A 15,602-nucleotide genomic window follows, 5' to 3' on the forward strand; every position below is an offset into this window, starting at 1 on the left:
CGCGCCGCCATGCGAGCGGACGGTAAGTGGGCAGGGGCGGGTGAGGAGGGGGCGGCGGGAGCAGACCCGCGCTGCCCGGACCGGCTCCGGCGGCCGCGGCGTCTACACTAGGCCTGCTGAGGGTTCGAACCACGGCCCGGCTGAGAACCACGGGTCCGGCGGAAGGAGGCCTGCAGGGACTTGTGGCCCGCGGCCCTGTGCGCCATCTTCTCCGACTCAGCTCGAGGCCGAGAGCACCCTGTGCCAGGCGCGAGGGACCTGGGGGGCACCCTGTGCCAGGCGCGAGGAGCGAAAAAGACTTGCTCCTCCCCCACGAAGCCAATGGCCTCTAAGAGGGGCGGACTGCTGACCGCTGGAGCCTGTAGAAGAGGCCAAGGGCAGAGGCGCCCGAGGGCCTGGGATCTCAGAGGTGGTCCCCAGCCCGGAAGGCTTCCTGGAGGAGATGGTGCAGGCCGAGTCGGAGAGACACTAACGCGTACTAAGATGGCTGCGTCCAATCCACAAAGAGTCCCCGGGCCCCTACGTCTGCAAGTGGCCAGAAACCGGCTGGCCCGGAACCCAGGCCGGAGCGTGGCCGGGAGACCTCGGCTCACTGCCCGCCTGCCTCACCTGGGCTTTTCCCGCTCTGGCCTCGGCGACCAATCCGGTTTTTTACTTTCTGTAGCTTATGATGCTTCGACAGCTTAGGGGCCTTGCGAATCATGGCGACCAGGGCTTGCGCATTCCGAGAGAGAGCAGGAGACTCCCTCCCGTAGGCAGACCACCAGCCCAGAGCCCACACCCCCACTCACCTCCCTCGGCCCGACATCACCCCACGGCTGGGTTCGAAAGGACTAGAGACCCGCCCCTACAGCCCAGAGCCCGAGATCACGCACGCTAGCCAACCCGAAGCTGCTCAAACGTGCATTCTCCCCGTTGCTCCTCCGCCTCCTGACCCCCCCAGCATCGTCCCCGTGTGGCAGGGCCCCTCTGGTGACTCAGCCATCTCCATCAGTTAAATAAATCCCAGCACGGACCGGACTGGACGCCCCCTTGCTGAACTCGGTCCCATGTCCCTGACGCCCTCCCAGACGGCGGCCTCCGGGCACCCCAGACGTCCATTTATTTTCTCCTGCTCCAGAATGTTAGGTCTCTTGTTTGTTCACGGCCACACCCGCCGTGTCTAGCCTTCCTGGCCCTCTGCAGGTGCCCGAACATTTTTGTTTCATTAAACACATTCCTCGGGAAGTCCCGTGCGTCTCCCTGCAGCTGACGAGTGTCCCTCCCAAGAGAGACCCTGGGGACCCCACAGCCCTCGCCCGGAGCCGGCGTCTGCGCTCAGATCCTACCGTGGGTGTTGGCTTTTCTCATTTACAAGGTGTCTTTTCCCTCTTTACCTTGTTTGCGTCTTTTCGTATTCTTATTTTGTCATGCTTTCTTTTTTAAATGTTTGTTTATTTTTGAAAGAGACATAGAGAGCCAGACTGTGAGCAGGGAAGGAGAGGCAGAGAGAGAGGGAGACACAGAATCCGAAGCAGGTTCCAGGCTCAGAGCTAGCTGTCAGCACAGAGCCCGACGCGGGGCTTAAACCCATGAACCGTGAGATCATGACTGAGCTGAAGTCGGACGCTTAACCGACTGAGCCACTGAGGTGCCCCTTTTATCATGCTTTTTATAGGCTCCTCCACATCCTTCTAGAAAAAGCTATATATTTGCCCAGGTGACTTCTGGTCCCCTCAACAGACATTCAAGGGGTGGGTATGTGCGAGGCAGCCGTCCACAGCTCCAGAGTGGGGGCAGGCGCACCAGAGACAAGGCTCAGGCTGAGACCTCAACTGCTCCCTTGCCAGAAGTCAAGTTTTATACACGAGTGTCGCTAAGGACCCTGGCCGGTAATCCTGCGAGTTCTGGGTGCGGATATTTGCCTCAAGGCCAAATTAAAGACCGTGACAGGAACATGTTCGCTACAATGTAAAAGTCCTCAGATCAGAACACACACAGACAGAGGGCTGAGGTCCAGGGCACGGGTCACCACCCCCGGGTGTGGGGGCGGGCAGGGGGCAGCGGGGAGGGGACGCCCACGGCTCTCCCGATACCCGTGTTGAAGGGGATGGTGGGGTGAGCGTCACCTTGTTGGCCGCTTCGACGTTATAAATGTCCTTTGTTGTAGGATTAACATTTAATCAAAACACTTTTTGAAGCTGACTGGGAACGGATGCTAAGAAGCCTTCCAGTGCCTGGAATGTTCTATCTCTGGAGGCAGAGGGCACCGCAAGGCCGTGCAGGCAGCAGAACCCTGGGGGCTTTCCCGGGAGCCCTGTGCATCTCCCTGGACTCAAACGCTGTGCCAGCTCCGCGCGCGCACAGACTCAGGTGTGCCCTGCCCAAAGCGAATTAACTAGGATGTCCGTACGGCTCAGTCCGGTAAGCTTTGGCTCAGGTCATGATCTCACAGTTTGTGAGTTCGAGTCCCACATTGGGCTCTGTGATGACAGCTCGGAGCCTGGAGCACACCTCAGATTCTGTGTCCCCTGCTGTTTCTGCCTCTCTCTCGTGTTTCTCTCTCTCTCTCTCTCAAAGCTAAATAAACATTTAAAAAAAAAACAGAGGGGCGCCTGGGTGGCTTAGTCGGTTGAGTGTCCCACTTGGGCTCAGGTCATGATCTCACTGTTTGTGGGTTCAAGCCCCTCGTGGGGCTCTGTGCTGACAGCTCAGAGCCTGAAACCTATCTTTGGATTCTGTGTCTCCTCCTCTCTCTGCCCCTCCTCCACTCACACTCTGTCTCACTCTGACTCTCAAAAAATAAAGGTAAAAAAAAAAAAAAGATAATTAAATACAAAAAAATCAGTGTGCTAATCCCTGGAATTTTTTTCATCCAAACGCACCCAATGTTACAGCGTGTGCCCTGTTCTCTCCCCGTCAAACAACCCTGAGCCCCCCAGACACTCAGCATAGAGGGCGGGGTCACCTGTCCACCCACCCAAGTGCTGAATCAGGATGATACGGGGTGGGGGTGCTGCCGGGGACCCCGGAGAGGCACCGCGGCAGGGCGTGGGGGCGACAGGAGGGCCACTGCGGCGGGGACCTGGGAGGCGCCCAAAGCTCGGACGGAAGGCGTGCAGCCTCGGCTTTTCAAGGAAGTGCAGCACTTCCTCCCGGAGCCCGGTCGGGCCAGGGCTGTTTCTGCGGGAGCCGGTCCTGCCATCTCCACGGACCTAAACGGAGGCTGCGCAGGGTCGGGGACAGGGACCAGCAAGGTCAGGCTGACCCCCCCGCCAGTGTTGGCGTGAGGACCAAGCACCAGCCTCTCAACAACACACTGGCCAACTGCCAAAGGGACACTGAGGAGGACGCAGAGGGGTCAGCAAGGCCCATGTGGCACATCTCCCGGCCACATGGATTTGCTGAGGAAGCCCGACCAGATCGCTTTGAAGCAACGGGGACACAATCGGCCCGTCCCTGCCCGTCAGGCTGCCTGGTGCCTCCGGGGGCCACAGCGGGGTTGCCGTGGGGGGGTGGGGACCGCCTCAGTTCCCACACGGCTCACCACACGCAGCAGGCCAGCCAGGGGACTCTGTGTGGGTTACTCGGCCATGGCGTGCCTCAGTTTCCCCATGCAGAGGACAGGTACCCCTCCATCACAGCGTCATGTGAGGCCCAGATGGGACAAAGCAGGTCAGTAACCTCACAGAGGTGCGGCTCATGCAAGGTGCCGCCAGTACTGCCGTGACCATGGCTCTTTCCCACGCCCGGCAGGGGCAGGGGCCGCCGTGGTGACCGTGTTTGGCCGCCTCCCACACCTCCTCGTCTGGGAAACAGGAAACAGTCCCTGAAGCTCCCTGCTCTCAGCCATCGGGCGCACGCAGGAATCACCTCCGTGCCAGCTCCCGGGCGGACCCATCACCCTGACCACAGTGATGGGCACTTGACCCAACTGGGCCAGTGAGGTCTGATGAAAGCCCCCCGCCTGGGACAGAGACGCTTCCTCTTGCTTCTTTCGAGGCCACTAGAGGAGGTGTCCACCTGTCCCTGCTTACAGTATCGGGAGGGGGGGTGACTGTGGAGGCCGTGACAGGATAGAAAGGTCTACAGTGCTAGCGGCAGCCACTGAGACGCTAAAGAGGAAACCAACATGAGGAAGGCAGAGCGAAGACACAGGGACACCTGCACTTGGAGAGTAACACCAGGGCCCCTCGATCAAGCCCTGCCTGCAGACCGACCCGAGGCTCTCCCAGTTATGCTGGTGACGAACCTCTCTCATCGCGGTCATTCATCCGAGCCGGACTGCCAGCTCTTCACAACCGAAGGATTTCTAATAGTTAATCAAACTTCAAATTCGGTTGTTTCTGTCTTACGAAAGCCCAGAGTCAGCCCAGGTAACCAAAGTCCTAGTGGCCTTTGCCCCATACGCTGCCAGCTCTCCTAAATCCACTCAGGCCACAGAATCCTCCGAGCTCCAGACTGCGGCACTGTGGCATGGTCCAGCAGGACCCCACGTGGCAGGCGCCCGACCCTCCAGCCGTCACGGAGGGTGACAGGAGACGTCCGACCTCGTGAGCAGGTGCTTGCCTCATGTCTGCTTTCTAGAACGAGGGGTACTGTCCGCAGGGAAGTGTTAAAAAAGAAACCATAGCCTAAAATGGAGTCGCTTGTGCTAAGCTCCCCATCAGCAAGATTTCACACCCAACCTAATTGCAGTTTTTTTTTTTTTTAAGTAGGCTCTGTGCCCGACATGGGACTTGAACTCAAGATGCTGAGATGGAGTCGCAGGCCCACACCTGCGGAGCAGCCAGGTGCCCCGCTGACTGCAGTGTTAACCTCCAGCAACGTAACCTTTAACCACTCAGCCTGGAATTACCCGGTCAGCACTAGTGACGTCATTGCCCACTCGACCCTTCTGCGCCCCGTCAGAGGGCAGCCTTGCTGCAAAACAATGCGTGCTTCCTAATCATGTCCTCCTCCTGTTTCTGCCTTGAGAAACCTTCCACTTTTCCACTCCGTTTCCACCTTTAAAACCCCTCCACCTTGCACTTCTGCAGCTGGTTACACTTAACGGCTTGGCTTGCGTAAGGAAGCGTGGCCACAGCCAGGGCAGGTGGTCCTGCAGAGCCGGATGGGCGGGGAGGGCACAGCTGTGGGCGGGGAGTGTGAGGGCGGGCAGGGTGACCCCCAGGGTAACAGCCCACCTCGGGGACCCGACCACCTCCCCCCTGCGAGCAGCCTGCAGGATTTCCCTGGCCCGAGGGCAGCGGCCACCAGCCCTGCTCAGACAGCAGAGCCCTGTCCTCTGCTCGGGCTGAGCCTTTCCCCGGGCCTAGATGCACTTGCTCCTGTCCTGTAAGTGGCTTTTTACGTCCTTCACCTGCTCTTGTCTGCAGCTGTCTTGACCACCTTATTTCCTGGAAGTCAGTCAGGAACCCCAGAGGCCGACCCTGCACCAGAGGCTGCAAAGCATTCTGGCTGTTGGCTTTTATGTTGGTTTTTTTTTTATGTTTATTCATTTTTGAGAGACAGAGACAGAGCGTGAGCAGAGGAGGAGCAGAGAGAGGGAGACACAGAATCCGAAGCAGCTCCAGGCTCTGAGCGGTCAGCACAGAGCCTGACATGGGGCTCGAACCCACAAGCCATGAGATCATGACCTGAGGTGAAGTCAGATGTTTACCTGACTGAGCCCCCAGGCGCCCCAATGTTGGCTTTTACATTTAAGAAATGAATGGTCTTCTCTGACTCCAAATCTATGAACATTTTTATTGCCCTATTATTGCCCTATTATCATTTATGGGGGTTTTTTAACGAAGCTTAGAAATACTTATATAATCCTATATAACAACTAACGAGTAGTTACCCATATTTTCTAGAACTTTTAGGGTATTGTTTTACATTAAAATACGGAGCCGCTCTGCTATCTTTTTTCTGACCGTGGAACGGGGAGGGAGAGAGAATTTCAAGCAGGCTCCATGTTCCGCCTGACTCGGGGCTCAGCCTCGAGACGGTGAGATCCTGACCGGAGTGGAAGTCAGGAGGCCAATCAATGTTCAACCTACTGAGCCTCTCAGGCGCGCGGGCCGGTATATACTGTGATGTATAATATGACGGGGCGGGGGGCTCTGGTTTCCAAATGGGCGACTGTGTTTCAAACACCCCCCTCACACGCCCACCAGCTGGTTTCTCAGCCGCCCCGATCCAGTTCACACGCACGCCGCCGCTGACCGCCTCGGTCACTCCATTAGAATGTGACGCCGCTGTGTTTACAGCTTCTGAGACGTGAGGTCAAATCTCCCGTGATTTTTCTCTTCTATATTCTTTATAGATCTTCTCACCAATTTATACGTCAGAGGGACTGAAAAACACCAGTTTTGCATGTTCGTCGGCTGATGCAGCGGAGAGGTCTGACGACATCTCTATGGTCTTAAAACTGCCGCCTCTCCTCCCGAGGAGATGCTGCTGTGCGGCTGGTCCTCTGGATTGTGTGCCTGTCAGTAATGGGCTCTCCACCTGCTGTGGAGGCCGTCCTAGGCCATTCTCCAGGCCCTGTATCGATGTCACTGTACTTAAAGATTTTACAGTTTTTTTAGTTTAGTGATTTTTTGAGAGAGAGAGAGAAGGAGGGCAGAGGGGCACAGCCAGAGAGAGAGAGACAGACAGACAGACAGACAAAGCCAGAGAGAGAGGGCCCCACACAGGGTCTGTGCTCTCAGTGTGGAATCCAACTCAGGGCTCAATCTCAAGCCGAAATCAAGAGTCAGATGCTTAACTGACCGAGCCCCCCGGGCGCCCCAAAAGATTTTATTTTTATGTAATCGCTATTCCCAAAGTGGGGCTCAAAGTCAGAACCGCAAGGCCAAGAGTGGGTACTCTGCTGACTGAGCCAGCCATGCGCCCCTAGATGTCACTGTATTTAGAAAGTGCCTCAGGGACCCCTGGGCGGCTCAGTTGGTTAAACGTCCAGCTTCGGCTCAGGTCATGATCTCAGAGCTCATGGGTTCAAGCCCCGCGTCGGGCTCTGTGCTGACAGTTAGCTCAGAGCCTGGAGCCTGTTTCGGATTCTGTGTCTCCCTCTCTCTCTGACCCTTCCCTGTTCACGCTGTCTGTCTCTGTCTCTCAAAAATAAATTAATAAAAAAAAAAAGCATAAAAATTTTTTTTTAAAAAGAAAGTGCTTTAGCAGTTAATTAACAGATCTAAACCCTCCTGCCACAGACCACACCTGCTTTGCAAACCTCCCAACAGCTGGTACCCAGTGCCCAGTGGTCAATAAAGCTCTGTTAAATTCATCGATTTAACAAAAGGGGAGAAAATCTGCCACCTGCAAATATGCCTCTTTGGCATATTGACGATCTTAAGCGGGCTATTTTTAAGAAGCTGCAGTCAGGAGAAGCTCTGAAACACCAAGTAGAAATTACCCTTTTGTGAGAGGTATTTCCACGTGAAAGGAAAGCTCCATCACCGGGAAGAGGAGTGTGACTCAACTCTCCAGAAACCGATCAGGGGAGAAGGCAGGACTGGAACCTGCACAACACCCTGGCCTTATTCGTGCTTTTCTGCTGACCCCCCACAGCCGAGCCGTCCCGAGGGGCGGCTGCGGGGTCACCGCCCCCTCCCCGGTCTCTCCCTGGTGCGCAGGACGGATCTATGCTCTTCAGCTTCTCTGAGATTCTCCCCGTAATCTGTCTCATGTCCCTTTGAGCCTTAGGCCAGCGGAAGGACCCAGAAGGGTAGAGGGCACCCTTTCCTCCCCAGCCGCGGTCATCTCACTCAGGGAAGAAGGTCTCGCTCTGCAAAGTGACACACAGAACAAACCGCACGGACGTCACTTCAGCATGTGAGGCCTCGGTGCTTCTGCTCACGAGCAAAAACGCAGTCACTGCGCATATGCGCTACCTTCCCTTGTATGTAAGAGAATCCTTCAAGATTCCTTTTATCTTTTTTTCCAAAAAACTCTTTCCACATTTATTTATTTTTGAGAGAGAGACACACACAGAGTGTGAGCAGGGGAGGGGCAGAGAGAGAGGAAGACACAGAATCTGAAGCAGCTCCAGGCTCTGAGGTGTCGGCACAGAGCCCGACGTGGGGCTCGAACCCACGAACCGTGAGATCACGACCTGAGCCGAAGCCAGATGCTCAACCGACTGAGCCACCTGGGCGCCCCCTTCAAGATCCCTAAAATTGCTGTAGAAAATTAACAAAGTCAGGATTTTAACTCCCAGAATCTAGAAGCTAATTCAGCAGGGCGTACACTTGACCCCCGGGTTCAGAGCGCGAGCCGGTGACCTGTGGTGTCCTCTAAGCCGCAGCAGGGGCTGGGCCTGGAGCCCCCCAGCCCGGGCCCTTCTGCTCGCTCCCATGCAGAGAATCCTGTCCGGCTCAGAAGGTCTGGCCAGGAGCCTGTCCCCATGCGTGAGCAGACAGTGTCCCAAGAAATAAAACGGTGGACGGACGAGCTGGGGGGGCACACGATGAAGCCGAAACTTAATGTCCCACAACCATCTTCCACCACAAGGGCCAACCCCGAGAGGCATCGCCAGTGCGTGCACGCAGAGACGTTCCGAGTTTGGATCCGGACTCCCGAAATGAGGCAAATACCTCCATCAAGCTTCTCTCGGTTTCCCAGCGCATAAAACATTCACACTCACACTAGGCCGGCGTCCGAGTGTGCCGCAGCACCACGTCCAAGAGGGGGCAGCGTGCGCGCGTTAATTTAAAAATACCCTGTTGCTAAAGAACGCCATCCGTCACCCAAGCTTCAGCGAGTCACCGCCACCGGTCCCCAGAGCACCAACACCCTGAACACCGGGGCAGCCTGCACTCCTTCGCGAGGCACCAACACGGGACCCAGAGGCGCCGAGCGAACAGACTCCGCTGGACACGAGCCGACAGCCTGCTCGCCCCGAGCGGCCACCAGCCCGGCATTCGCAAGCGCACCGAGCATGCCTGTACCTGCGGGGCGTCTGCAGAGGCCGAGGCGGCGACCTGACGCAGGGCTGGGTCCTCTTTTCTTCTTTTGCTGGGAGGGTGATTAGCCTCCAGCTCATCGGATGTGCCGTCGGCCTCATCCACGCAAGCCTCTGAGGCACCTCCCTGTTGAAACACGACCCCCTTCAGACGGGCAGGGGGACCATGGGCAGCATGCGGGCAGAGCCCTAGCGGAGCCCCAGCTCAGGCCGAGGCGCGGACGCCATCTCTCGAGGGCTCCCCAGCCCCACCAGCCATGGGGACCAGCAGGCAGTGCGTCCCTGGCGGGGGGAGGGTAGGAGACCCAAGAAGGGCCCTGTGGACAGGCCTGAGGAAATCCAGGGGCGAGACCTGCCCCACGCCCGAGCTGGTGCCCGGCGAGGAGGGCACACCCACCTTCCCGGGCGTGTGAGCCCAGGCCCAGCTTCCTCGAGCCTCCCTCCCCAGGCCTGGCCAGGTGCCCACCCCACAGAGGGAGCTGTGGGCTCCTTCCTGGGAAGGCAGAGCTGAGCCAGGCCAGGCGTCCGCGGCCTCCTGGGGCCTGGGGGCAGCCGCCAGCCCCTGTGGACGGCAGGGCCCAGGTAGCAGGGCTGGTGCTGACCAGAGGGCAACCCCCTCACCCTCCCTCCAGCCTCCCCTTCTCTCAGGGGAGAGGCAGAGGGGCTCGCTAGGTGCCCCAGGCCCCCCGGCAGGCAGGGCAGTGCTGCTGCTCAGATGAGGGAGAGTCTGTGAGGACCTCGCAGGTGGGGCCGGGCCTCAGCCCAGCCCAGGGCATGGGGGCCCCTGCGCCTGCCAGGCACCCCACGCGGGGGGAAGGACAAGGGATAAAGGCCAAGAGCTTCTGGACCAAGTGCTGGGGAAGGCAGAGGATCCGTGCGGAAAAGAAGGGCCATTTCTGCAAGAGGGACCTGGAACGGGACCCATGGGGGAGCTGGATGGAGCCCGCAGGGGGCCCCTGGGGATCGAAGCCCAGTCCAGGCCGCCTCCATCACCCCTCAGCAGCGAGCTGTGGGAGGGAGGCACTTTTGACCCAACTCAGCCTGGCTCTTCTACTAACCCCCCCCAGCTCCCCCCACCTCCTTGCCTCCCTCTCCTCCAGCCAGGGGAAGCCACCCCAGGGAGGGAAACATCCAGCAACCCCTAGGAAGGAAGGGGCAGCCAGCCAAGGCATCCAGTTTGTCTGCAACAAAGGGCCACCAAAGGAAAGGCCTGGCAGAGATGGTCACCTGGCTGGCAGGTGTGGCGAGAGCCCCCACCGTCCCCATTAACCACAACCCCCCCCCCCCCGCACCCCACCCTCCGCGACTGCTGCGTGAAGAACTCACTCCCTCGGCAGAAGGCGGAGCCGGCCTGCGGGCTCCTGTCCTCGCTGGGGGCCTGTCCCTCACGTCCCTGGCAGAGCCCCTCCCCCACCAGCACCCCCCTGGCTGCACACACAGGCCTGTTGTCCACCACACGCACGCTGCTTTCTGGCCCTGGGGGGGTTATGTAGGGTTGCCATGGGCTGGGGTGCAGGCACGAGCCCCCTGAGCGAACCAGCACGCAACCCCGCCGGCCTCGGCCTGCTCGCTCCCCTCCAGCTCCCCTTTTCCGGGGGATCCTGCGTGGGGGGGTCCTGCGCAAGGAAGCATGTGCAGGGGACCGTGTGCGTCCGGCATGCCGCAGCCCCCTCTGCGACAAAGCCAGCAGCAGCTTCACACTGAGGTGAAGGTCACGTAACAGAAAAAAAAACCACTGAGTCACTTTAAAGTCCGAGCACCCCACTCTCTCGCCCCCCAAAGGGGCCTCACGCCCTCTGAGCAGGGTCTCCCCACACCCCCCCAGCAGGCTGCTCCTCTGCGCGCCTGCAGGCCGTCCAGAAGCGGCTCTGACCTGCTGGTGCCCGGTAACCTTACAGATCCCAGGGGACTTCGGGGCACCCCAGAGGTCAAGACAAACCTGATCCCTTGGGAGCTCCCTCCCTCCGTCAGGACACAGGCCACCGCCATCGGACACCCCACAGGGGGATGCCGTCAGGCACCTACGCCGGGACCCAGAGTTCCGGTCCCCCAAAGCCGTCACCAGGGCTAAGTCACCGCCGTTACTGAGATCTTCCAAAGGTCCAATCAACCTCATTCTTACTCTTTCGCTCAATACTTGATGGTGCGTCTCTGGAGGGACAGGCCCTCGGAGTCCTTCTCTGCCACCTTTGCTGGTATCACTTTACTTGGGTTTTGAGGTTTGTTTGTTTTGATTTTTTTTGCATTTATTTATTTTTGAGAGACAGACAGAGACAGAGACAGAGCACACGTAGGGGAAGGGCAGAGAGAGGGAGATGCAGAATCCCTGGCAGGCTCCAGGCTCCAAGCTGTCAGCACAGAGCCCGATGTGGGACTCGAACTCACGAACTGTGAGATCATGACCTGAGCTGAAGTCGGATGCTTAACCAACTGAGTCACCCAGGCACCCCGAGTTTTTTTTTTTTTTAATCTTTTTATTTGGTTAGTTAGTTATCTAATCTGATTGCAAGAATTTCCCCGCATTTTCAATCTTTGGGAAAGTGGCAGTTGGGAGGCCAAGGTCGGTACCGCCCTAAGGAGGGCTAGGGCCCTCCGGGGGTTCCGCATTTGGCCACAGAAGGCCCCGGCTGTGATCAACCTTCTCCAGACCCTTCGGTGGCTTTCCGGGGTTCTCCTCTTACGATGAAGTCAGAGAAGAAGAGCAGGTCAAGGCGCCTGCGCTGCTGGGCAGTCCCGCGCCGGTTCCATCAGCTGCAGGGAGAGCGCTGCCCCATGTCTGCGAGCGCTCGGGTTACATCGGTTCTTTAATTTGAGAAGTTCCATGCAAAACCTTGCAGTTCTTTTTATTTTCAACCCTGGAGTTCAGAGGTCGGACATTTATAGATGTAACAACCTCTTGCTGACCCACTTTCTTCGACCGGGTTGCTTCCTGTTTTCTTCTTCATTTCTAAGAGTTCTTGACATATGGAGGCAACTCATCCTTTGCTAAAAACATTTTTATGTAAATACAAATATTCTCTATTTTTCCTCGACCTTTTGCCCTTTGTGTGTACTTCTCATATTCTACGAGGTCTTTGGTTCTTTTGAGACCTTTCTGGAGTCAAAAATACCAATCTTTTGTTTGGACTCCTTCCTCTTGCTTGAATTACTAGAAAGTCTTTTTCCCCATTAGAGATCAGATCAATACTCAGGTATCTCCTCCCCAACTGCCCTCATCAATACGAGGCTGGGACTCAGGCGGCCGCCCCTGGCCCCGGGATCGATCGCCCCCACAACTCAGTCTTACTGACTCTGCCTCTTGTGCCACGTTTTTGTCTGATCTGGAACAGTAAGCCCCTCTCAGGACTTTGCTTTTTCACAGTATTCTTCATTATTCTCGCCCATCTTAGTTTCCCAAGAGCCTTAAACTCGCTGTTTACGTCAAGGTTAAAAAAGAAAACCAAGGGGCGCCCGGGGGGCTCAGTCGGTTAAGCGTCCAGCTTCGGCTCAGGTCATGATCTCCCGGTTCGTGGGTTCGAGCCCCGCGTCGGGCTCTGTGCTGACGGCTCGGAGCCTGGAGCTGCTTCAGATCCTCTCTCCCCTCCTCTCTCTGCCCCTCCCCTGCTTGTGCTCACTTTCTCTCAAAAATAAATTTAAAAATTAAAAACAACAAAACAGTCCTGAGCTCAGTACCGATTTTACGCACAGAGCCGCGCATGCACACCTCACCTCGGCGCCAAGCCTCCAATGTCCCACGTCCTACTCCGGACCGCGACTCGCCAGAGGGAAGGACACGCGCTCCCCACACCACACTCACGCACACACTCACCCCACACACTCCTACACATCCCACACTCCCCACACACGTCACACTCACACACACCCTCCCGCTCACACACTCCACCGCCTGCAGCACACCCGCCCCGGCCCGGCCTCCACGAGGGGCAGGCAGGGACCGGCCAGCTGTAGGCAGAGAGAAGCCCCCCGCTGGGCAGGACACCCCCCCCCTCCCGCCCCACCCCACCCCCGCCCAGGCCGCTGGGTCTGGGCTCCAACACACGCTTCTCTCCCTTCGCTCTCCCTGAACCTGTCGCACGGCGCTCTGGGGGTCCGACCCCTGCAGAGAGAGGGAAGGACACTCAGCAGCGGCCCCCACCTCTGCGGGGACGAGAGTCCTTCCTGAGCACCTGCCTGTCCCCAGGGCTCCAGGACACCCCCAGGTGGGAAGAGGCCTCTGGAGCAGCCGGACAGCCAGGCGGCGGGAGCTCGGGAGACGCAGCGGCCGGGTCTGGCGGAGCCGAAGGAAGATGGCCACCCCAGAGGGACGGGAACCCAGAGACGGTGCAGCCGGCCAGGCCCAGAGGAGCGGGGCCACTGCACACGTGCGGCCACCAGTGGGCAAGGCAGGGAGGGCACTGTGGGGGCCACTGCACGGCGCCACAGTAAGGACCGGTACCGCATTTGGGCACCGATGTGACCACACCAGGAAGCGGCTTCCTGGCACGCAGGTGGGGAGCGGACCCCCCCAAGCCACCCTACCAGGGACCGGGCATACTCACCTTTGACCCGGTCCTGGAGACGCTGGAGGGCAGCTCGTCCAGACTTTCCTGCTGGAGGTGACGGGAGCCCTGGGACAAGAAAGGGCCGCCGTCCTCCCGCAGCTCCTGCCCGAGCTCCATGTCTCCCTCTGGGGCCGGGGCCACCTGGGGACCACCCTGTCCGTGCTCCGCTTCGCCCTCTGGAGCTGGCATCTCCTCGGGGCTGTTGTTCTTGGAATCTACAAAGGGACAGGGACAGGCACACAGGTCACATCTCGGAGAAAAGCAAGGCTCATCATGGAGGACAACCTGGATCCTCCCTGGATACTGCGGACAGATCATCCCTCTCCCTTCGTGCGCTCTCCCTGGGCACAGCCTCTGCTCCCGGTGGGCGTGCGGGCCCCAGGACCCTGGCACCAGCCCAGGGAAGGTGCACGCGCAGTCTGAGTGTCCGGCTCTTCCTGATGTCAGCATGGGCAGGGTGGCCTGGGCCTCCGGTTTCTAAGTCAGAATACGCCGCTCCCTGCCCCCCTCCCCCACCCCCGTGTCCTGTTTCGGCCCCTCTCCTGGGTCTCCCAAAACCTCCCAGGCCCCTGCCTTCACTCCCCCTCGCCCCTCGGCGGGTCTGCTTAGAGGGTCACACCCATCACCCGCACAGCCCCCAGCACCTGACGCAGCCCCCCAAACCCAGCACTGCCGGGGCCCTATTTCCAAACCTGGGCCCACATCAGCCCCCACCCAACACTGCAGATGGCTTTCTGCTTGGGTCTCCCTCCTGAAGCCCCTCCTCCTCCCTCTCCAAGCCTGTGTAAACTCTGGAAGCCAGGCCCCAGGGCCTTGCTCTCACCGTAGGAACATGCAAGGCCCTCCAGGGCCATCCTTTGAATGACTTCAACAGACAGGACTCAGAATTAGTGACAAATGCATGGAACGTCTAATTCGCACACTCAAAACTTGAAGTTGCCCCAAGATGGGCCCCTTTGGCACACAGATTATTTAAAGCTGAAAACAATCAAGGCCTAAAAGACGCAGGAAGAAATCCTGATCTTCCTCCCTCCCGGCAGCCAGAAGAATTTAGACGGAGGCCCTGGTCCAGGAAGGAAGCCGTCGCCGTCACCGTCACCGCAGAGAGCTGGCGCCGTTGCCCTGCGAGCCGGGGAGGCCAGTTCCGGTTTGACCCGAGTCCGCTCTGTGTCCCGCGGTTTGTGGGCGGCCCAGCACCACGCCCGCTCCTCCCCATCTTCCTGGGACTTCTTTCTCCCCTTTGACGTCCCAAGCACCTGCTTTGGCTCATTTTGGAATCTCTCATCATGTGGAAACGAAATTTGATGGTCTCCTGCTGATCTGTCTTGTGTCAATTTAACTTTTCAGACTGGCCAGAAGAATTTTGAAGGGGAGAGAAAAATCCTTCCTTCCCAACGCGGTTAATGCCAAAGAAGGGAAGGCTCTCATCATATACAACAGCCCAGGGTCACCTCCTTTGATGATAAGCTAGAAGGATTCCGACCAGCCTCCCTTCCGCCAGCCTCCGCGGTGGGGAGGCCCCTGACCAGCCCGATCCGAGCGGAACCTGCCCCCGTGACGGACAGGAAGTGCAGATGCCCGCGAGGGCTGCTCCTGGGGTTCAGACACATTGTCGCCCTCCCCTGTCCTCCTGGTCCAACAGATCGATGCCTCCATGAAGGCAGCCAGCCTGAGGACAAAGCAGGGCAAAGACAAAGAGACAGAGGGACACCGCTCGGGGCAGAGAGGGGGCCCTGCGTCCACCCAACCCCCTCACTCCGGAGCTGTGTGCAGCCCGAGCACAGGGGCGCTGGCTTCCTGGTCACCTCCATTACAAGCCGCCCCAACGACTTTGAAAGCCAGTGGGAAATTTTCTTAAAAATAAATGACCTTCTCAAAAAGAAAACAAAGAGACAGTTCAGGGAAAAAGAAACACAAATGACCTCTTAACCCTCAAAACCACACTTGCCTCCCTGCTGATTAGGGACGTGAGAAAGCAAGCCATGAGACGCCCCATCTACCCTGCCAGCCCATGAGACGCCCCATCTACCCCGCCAGCCCATGAGACGCCCCATCTACCCCGCCAGCCCATGAGACGCCCCATCTACCCCGCCAGCCCATGAGACGCCCCATCTACCCCGCCAGCCCATGAG

The 15,602-nt window shown here is 58.5% G+C and overlaps 1 protein-coding gene across 1 annotated transcript in view; it reads right to left on the reverse strand.

Annotated features, from left to right (window-relative positions):
• Positions 1–15,602, reverse strand: part of RNF213 (ring finger protein 213) — a 98,867-nt gene that overhangs the window by 76,392 nt on the left and 6,873 nt on the right. The window contains exons 4-6 of the mRNA XM_029927121.1: positions 13,468–13,685; positions 8,916–9,056; positions 131–359 (exon numbers count right to left, since the gene is read on the reverse strand). Coding sequence (XP_029782981.1) covers positions 131–359; positions 8,916–9,056; positions 13,468–13,685 — 588 coding nt within the window. The remainder of the gene's footprint in view (positions 1–130; positions 360–8,915; positions 9,057–13,467; positions 13,686–15,602) is intronic.

Source organism: Suricata suricatta, chromosome 17 (assembly GCF_006229205.1).
Source record: "Suricata suricatta isolate VVHF042 chromosome 17, meerkat_22Aug2017_6uvM2_HiC, whole genome shotgun sequence".
NCBI lineage: Eukaryota > Metazoa > Chordata > Mammalia > Carnivora > Herpestidae > Suricata > Suricata suricatta.